The sequence below is a fragment of the Polyodon spathula genome, chromosome 21 (genome assembly GCF_017654505.1).
Source record: "Polyodon spathula isolate WHYD16114869_AA chromosome 21, ASM1765450v1, whole genome shotgun sequence".
NCBI lineage: Eukaryota > Metazoa > Chordata > Actinopteri > Acipenseriformes > Polyodontidae > Polyodon > Polyodon spathula.
Genome location: NC_054554.1, coordinates 29,498,753 through 29,505,753, shown reverse-complemented (window position 1 = coordinate 29,505,753; position 7,001 = coordinate 29,498,753). Strand labels below are relative to the sequence as shown.

At 43.9% G+C, this 7,001-nt stretch overlaps 1 protein-coding gene, 1 long non-coding RNA gene and 1 other non-coding gene across 9 annotated transcripts in view; 1 reads left to right on the top strand and 2 right to left on the bottom strand.

The window, feature by feature from the left end:
- Positions 1-1,545, top strand: part of LOC121296205 (testis-expressed protein 2-like) — a 44,147-nt gene extending 42,602 nt beyond the window's left edge. For all 7 annotated transcript variants that reach the window (XM_041221500.1, XM_041221498.1, XM_041221494.1 and 4 more), the window contains exon 12: positions 1,143-1,545. In XM_041221500.1, the coding sequence (XP_041077434.1) occupies positions 1,143-1,271 (129 nt within the window). In that variant the 3' untranslated portion in view covers positions 1,272-1,545. The remainder of the gene's footprint in view (positions 1-1,142) is intronic.
- Positions 1,546-5,408: 3,863 nt separating this feature from the next.
- LOC121296746 lies at positions 5,409-5,542 on the bottom strand. Its single transcript, XR_005947091.1, has one exon. It is a non-coding gene; the product is annotated as a small nucleolar RNA SNORA76 (small nucleolar RNA).
- A 93-nt stretch (positions 5,543-5,635) lies between these two features.
- On the bottom strand, positions 5,636-7,000 carry LOC121296042. The gene is made up of 3 exons (XR_005947005.1): positions 6,864-7,000; positions 5,981-6,047; positions 5,636-5,776 (listed from the first exon to the last, which is right to left on the bottom strand). It is a non-coding gene; the product is annotated as an uncharacterized LOC121296042 (long non-coding RNA).
- Between the last annotated feature and the right edge of the window lies 1 nt (position 7,001).

Sequence of the window (7,001 nt, the reverse complement as noted above, 5' to 3'; positions counted from 1 at the left end):
CCCAGCCCTGTTACCAACGAGTCCTTCTGCGTTGGGGTTTGGATCACAGACATTCAGGGAGACTTTGCTTCAAATGTAGTTACACAGGACTGAGCTCTATAATTAGATACTACATAGCAATGTAAATGGTACCCTAAGAAAAGCTCTTCAGATACAGTTTCAAGATAACAGCTCTTTATCAAGTCATTTAGATAATGCTGTGTACTGCTCATGGGGTTATATTACAGTTCTGCCACAGCTTTGTAATTCACACACCCCTGTTTCCAGAGGGGCTGTTAAAAAAAACCTGTAGTGCTTGTTGCTTTTAGGTTTATGACTCGCTCTCTTGGTTCAAGAGATTTACATTCCTCAATACAACTCCACAGCCACCCAACCTCAAAATATAAAATCCGGTTCTGTAAAAAGCTTGTTTTTATAATGATCGAAGCCCTGTTAAAATGTAAACCTTTTATTTACTCGTCTAGTGTGCTTGCGTTTGTGTGCGAGACGGAGAGAGAGTGTGTGTGTGTGCGCCCGCGCATGCGAGAGAGCGTTCTTTCTTGATAGGACTGAATGAAATTCCACACTTCCCCTCTACTTTCCCCTGTTGACCTTGCGCTCTCTCTGTTGGTAAAGCAGAAAGCCAAGGTGACTGTGAAATCTGTTGACATGAACTTGGCTGGAGTTTAAACTGTGGTCTATTGTGCAATAATAAACTCTTGCTGTCACTTCATAGTTTTCCCTGTTCCAGTCCCCTCTGATAATCCAGCCCTGGTTTTAGAATTCCTCTGAACCATCAACCCACTTTACTTTATCACAATCGTAGTGCATGGGAATGAGAAATAGGCTTCAAACTCATAACTATCATTCTGAACAGACTCCTTGCAGGCTCTTACCTCGGGCCCTGTATTGCACAGGGCCCTGCTGTTCTCACTGCATGTAGACCAGGAGTGTGCGACGCTCACCCTCGCGGGCCATTCCACAGCAGGGTTCAATTCAATGATTAATGGATTAATACCTGATTGAGGTGTAATTGGTTTGAGTAATTGAGGGTATGGTTGTAAAAAATATCTGGGATACTAGAATTGCCTTCCCTGTGCACCACTGATGTGGACTGTTTTCCTAAACGCCTTTTTTCTTTGTCTTTTTATTAATGTTTACAGAAAATATTTGTCATGCCAAACATGGATGATGTCTACATGACTGTAATGCATTCAGCCCTGGACCCCAGGTCAGGAGTGGCAGGGGAGCTTTTGAAGGAACCCAGCCCGGACGCTGCTGAGCGCCTATGAAATGTGAAGAACTTGCTGTTTACAGTATTATGAAGGGGGAGGTCCGTGCACTCGGAGCTCTGATCCAGTCTCATCTTTCAACCACTTGTGCCACCTTTGTATCAGCTTCTCTGGATCTATCTGTACTGGAAAACAACTGCGCTTCACCCACTCCCCCTCGCATGACTGCTGCCCCCCTCGCTTCACCCACTCCCCCTCGCAGGACTGCTGCCCCTCTTGCTTCACACACTCCCCCTCGCAGGACTGCTGCCCCCCTCGCTTCACCCACTCCCCCTCGCAGGACTGCTGCCCCCCTCGCTTCACCCACTCCCCCTCGCAGGACTGCTGCCCCCCTCGCTTCACCCACTCCCCCTCGCAGGACTGCTGCCCCCCTCGCTTCACCCACTCCCCCTCGCAGGACTGCTGCCCCCCTCGCTTCACACACTCCCCTGAGCAGGACTGCTGCCCCCCTCGCTTCACCCACTCCCCCTCGCAGGACTGCTGCCCCCCGCGCTTCACCCACTCCCCTGAGCAGGACTGCTCCCCCCTCGCTTCACCCACTCCCCTGAGCAGGACTGCTGCTCACCCCCTCACAGCTGTTGTGCGACTCATTGAAGAACTTTTAAAGCAGGCCAGGGTCGGGGAAAATGATACAGTTATCAGCTTGCTGCTCAGTTTGCTTTCAGTAGGAGAACCATTTATAAATTAATTAATTAATTATTAATAATAATAATAATAATAATAGTAATAATTGTATATTGTTTCAGGTAGTTTTCTACAAAAAAAAAAAAAAATTAATAAGAAAAAATATAACAAAAAGAAAAAAAGAGACATGCAGATTTAGTGCAGAGGGGCTGGTGGAGCCAGCGATCCACCTCATTACAAATGCATTCACCTGTCACCTTATGTCCAGATAAAGACAGAACTATCATCCCAAAGACGTTTCACCACGCATTAGCATGCACATTGCATTATCAGACACTTTGCACAGTTCCGGATTGCAGGAGGAATTATGAGGATTGGGGGGGGGGGGGGGGGGGGGGGGGGGGGGGGTGTGGGGGGGGGGGATGTGTGTGAGCGGGGGCGACTGCTCCACTGTTCTACCCAAGCATAGAGCATGTAATACTGCTATGTGTATAGTGTGAGCAGGCTCTGCAGGGTGCTTGTTGAACAGGTTTTGAGTTGTTTATTTTGAATGAAGTGGTATAGAAGTCACAGCAGGTGATCTCCAAGGCTTTATATAAAAATACCAGATTTAAAAGTGAGACATGTCTTAACCAAACCTGCATAACCTGGTCCGCAGACTCTAAAAACAACCTGCTTATAATGCTCAGCTGAGCCTGTGTTATTGAGTGCTCTGGATAACCCCAGCCCCACTCCACCCCGTCCTTACTTACTGAAACAATCTTTTGTATGAGAAGTGGGGAGTTTTTATGGCCAGACATGGCTTCTTCAGTTTGCCTGCCTCCACAGAACAGTTTTTATCCAGCTATAGGGTAGATGTATGTATACGATGACAGGACAGTGTTTTAGAACCCCTTTATCAGAAGCCTGTGTTTTAAAAGATGTATGTATATAGGTGATTAATAAGACTTTGTAAATGAGTGTATGGTTATTTGAAGTGTTCAGTTGTGAATGCAATGGTAGGTAGTTGAGAGGTGTGCTGCTGTTGGGTTGTAAAGAATGAATAGTTCCTGAGATGAAGCCGAGCTTTTTCTGTATTTAATACTGCATATTAAAGAGCTGTGCTGTCTCTTTCTCCGAGGGTGCATTGAAAGCACCCAGTGCTGTTCTCCATTCAGACTCCACACATTACATTTTTGAAAATGCCAACCATAGGAACATGATTTACATTGAATAGGATCTCTATTCTAAGGATTATCAGTAACTGATAGATTCTCTTGACTTAAAACAGCCATAATCAAGAACTATTAGCCATAGTGAGATGCCTTCTGTGAGCCATTGGTTTAATAGTCTGAGCTCTCTTGTAATGTTCTTTGAGGGCGGAAAACTAAAATAGCAATCGTTTTAGCGCCATGTCTCTTCACTGTGTTCAGAGAATGGGCCTCGTTGTTGACACTACTTGTATTTGGTAAAACTGTTCTGGTGTATTCAAGTGTTGTTTATTTTTCTAATGCTGAAGTAGCTTACTTGCGAGTATTTGTCTAGCCCAGTTTTCCAGTAAAGGATCACTGCGTTGCACAGCGTTTGCGTGTCGTATTCTCCTTTGCGTATCGTCTTCTCGTTTGCAAGCCTAACTGTGCGCTCGCTGCCGTGGGCCGGTGTTTGTGTGCGTTCTCATTAAGGGATGGCACCTTCGTTTAAAAAGGAGTGATCCCCAAAGCTTCAGACCCTCTTGATAACATTAGAAGGATTAGTCAGGGATGCGCAGATTTATTAAAGTAGGTTTTAGAAAGTTGAAATCCTGCGGTTTTAAACTTTCCAAAATGTAGTGTTGTATTTCAGCAAATCTGCATATCCCTGATTTTTAAAACTGAATTTAAAAAGGAAGAAATGGGGGCCCACGCTCTTTACAGTACTTTAAAGCCTTGGTGATCACTCTTCTAGGTCGAACAGTCTTATGAACATTAGCAAACACGTGGAACTGCAGGGTTCTTACCAGTGATGTTGTGTGTGATGCTGTATGCGTCTGGTCTTGTGTAAATTTAATAACTGAGTGACTGGAACAGTGATTCTGGTATGAAACGCTACAAAACGATTACAGGTTTTGAGTTGATTTTATGGTGCAAACCATTGCTGTGAACTGCAAAGGGTTCTGCTGTTTACTCAGTTGCACTTGTAACTATGCTTAAAATAGAATTCAGTGCAGATTTGTAGCACAGCCTTGCAAGGACAATGAACAGCTAAGTGTTGTGTTTTTTTTTGGAAAAAAAAATCGAAATATGAAACAATAATATATTTCAAAATGTCTTTTTTTTTTTTTTTTCACTTTGCCATGTAAGTAGTACATAATTATTAATTTATTCAAATTTATTCATACCTCTTTGTTGTACAACGTTACAGTATGACTGCTCGTCGATTCGTTAGGTTTTGCATGTCTTGCAGTCAGGCCAATGCAAGCTGTTTTTTTTTTGTGTGTGTGTGCGTGCAATGAGCAAATCCAAGGACAAAATGCACTAAAATCTTCTGTATGGATTATGTCGTACCACACTTCACATTTTAAGCTATGGGGAATTGAAACTAGCTTGCTCTAATCTTAATAAATAAATGTATTCATCTTTCCTTCTGCATCTGTTTCCTGCTTTTATTTTGTAAAATTAGAAAATAACAGAGCTTGTCCACACCCACTCATACAGGCTAGTCTTCATGTATCAGGCAACCATGCACACCAAAAGCAGCCACCTTAACCACTATACAAAAGAACCAGATGGGTCTGCATTCATGGTTATAGTGCTTTAATCTCTTTTCAGACTGGGCAAGACTCTCGAAGAGCAGTTGTGAGACACGTGTGAGCACTCTTACTGCTGTTACTCTGAATGCATACTGGTGCCAAGTCCAGTATGAATTACAAAGCATGCTTAGGAACATTCCTGCTAAGACCACAGTGTAGTCAAAGGTGAAATAAGGTGTGGTCTTGCATGAAAGATTGATTAAAGATTGTGGGGTGCTGCAGCTTTGAATATCAGACAGGCTAGAAACTTCTTTGTAATATTCAGTTAATCTTCAAGCTGTAGTGTAATCTCCACCATCCAAAGCCTTGATAATTAAGAGAAAGACAATAAGATATAAACCTGCTTTCAGACTGATTAAGGCTGATCCTGGACTACAGTTGCTGCCATAGGTAAGATTAGTGCTAATCAGGGTCTGTGAAGCTTGCCTATCAAATTGAGGGAGGGAGAAGAGAATGTGCACACACTAGTTAAAGACTAGACTCTTGCATTACTGCACAAACATATATTTATGTAAGCTGTCTAGGGAGGCAGGTTTTAACAATCCCACACTGCTGCTGTTTTTGATCAGTAACACATGGAAGGAGTTGCTTGCTAGTTTAGAAACTACATTTGATATTGGGTGTGGGCACTGAAGTGACTGCAAAGACAGCTACTGCAGTGGAGTAAAGGAATGGGGGCCAAACTAGGTTATATATACACGCACAAAAAACCTTACACAGCTATGGGATGGAAGTAAAGTGTGACAGAATGTAACTTGCTTTTAAAAGAGCAGGTCAGGAAGGATGCCGAGAAGCCCCAGTTATGAACAAGTATTGATTTTGCACATTACTGGCCCATGAAGCCACGGTCGAGGCATTTCATCGGTTCAAAATATAGTGCAGGTACCAAACAGACCCCTCTACCAGCCACTTACTGACCCACGCTAACAAAACACAGACCTTTAACACAATCCAGAGAGGCGATAGACAACTCCACAGTCAACTTTCGTTTATTAATTACAACACAGTAACAAGGAATACATTTCAAGAGAGCACATGAACAGGCAGGGTTTCCCCGGTGTCACCTTTCCACAGCTCCCATGGCTGGCCCTCCGGGTGATCGCACTGTAGCCACCTGTAAAATAGCGAGGAACAGCGAGTTACCGATCCAGTATTTCGACGGGACAATAGAACCTCATCCTAACACAGCAATGGTCAGAAGTAAAGTTGACTTCATTGTTTTATCAGAAGTCTAACACGCATAGTTTCATCATCCACGACTGTTTTAATGCTAGAAGCTACAGGGTCAAGTTTTGACTATTTGCAATTTAAAATTTACCTTGGCAAGCTGTTACCACCCATCCACCACACAGGGCCCTGGCGCAGTTCAACCGCGATCTCACATCCTAGAAAAAAAATAAACACTACATAAAAAAAAATTAAAAAGTCTCCTTTATAGTTATCTATGGTTTCGTTTTTGTGCTGAACTGTCGTCAATCTACCAGCACGAATCGATCTCCGGCACACGTGGTGTTCATTGGCCTTTACACTCTGCAGCAACACGGACCCCTGCGGAAACCAATATAAAACAGTATGCTTTTAATCAGGCATAGCACAGCTCGGGGTACACGGCGAATAACAACACCCAGTGCATGTCGTTTTAATCAGGCATAGCACAGCTCGGGGTACACGGCGAATAACAACACCCAGTGCATGTCGTTTTAATCAGGCATAGCACAGCTCGGGGTACACGGCGAATAACAACACCCAGTGCATGTCGTTTTAATCAGGCATAGCACAGCTCGGGGTACACGGCGAATAACAACACCCAGTGCATGTCGTTTTAATCAGGCATAGCACAGCTCGGGGTACACGGCGAATAACAACACCCAGTGCATGTCGTTTTAATCAGGCATAGCACAGCTCGGGGTACACGGCGAATAACAACACCCAGTGCATGTCGTTTTAATCAGGCATAGCACAGCTCGGGGTACACGGCGAATAACAACACCCAGTGCATGTCGTTTTAATCAGGCATAGCACAGCTCGGGGTACACGGCGAATAACAACACCCAGTGCATGTCGTTTTAATCAGGCATAGCACAGCTCGGGGTACACGGCGAATAACAACACCCAGTGCATGTCGTTTTAATTTGTTCGTATTTAACTTGAGTCCGCTGCAAAACACATCACTTAAAAATCTGAAACAAAACGTTACTTACTTTTATCTGACCTTACTCATCCGCCAGTGCAAGAATGCAGAATATTAAACTGTTATTATCGCGGACTCCATCTCACAGCTTCTCTCGAACACGAAAGCCATCCCAGCCTTGAAATAAACACGACAGCTGCATAATTAC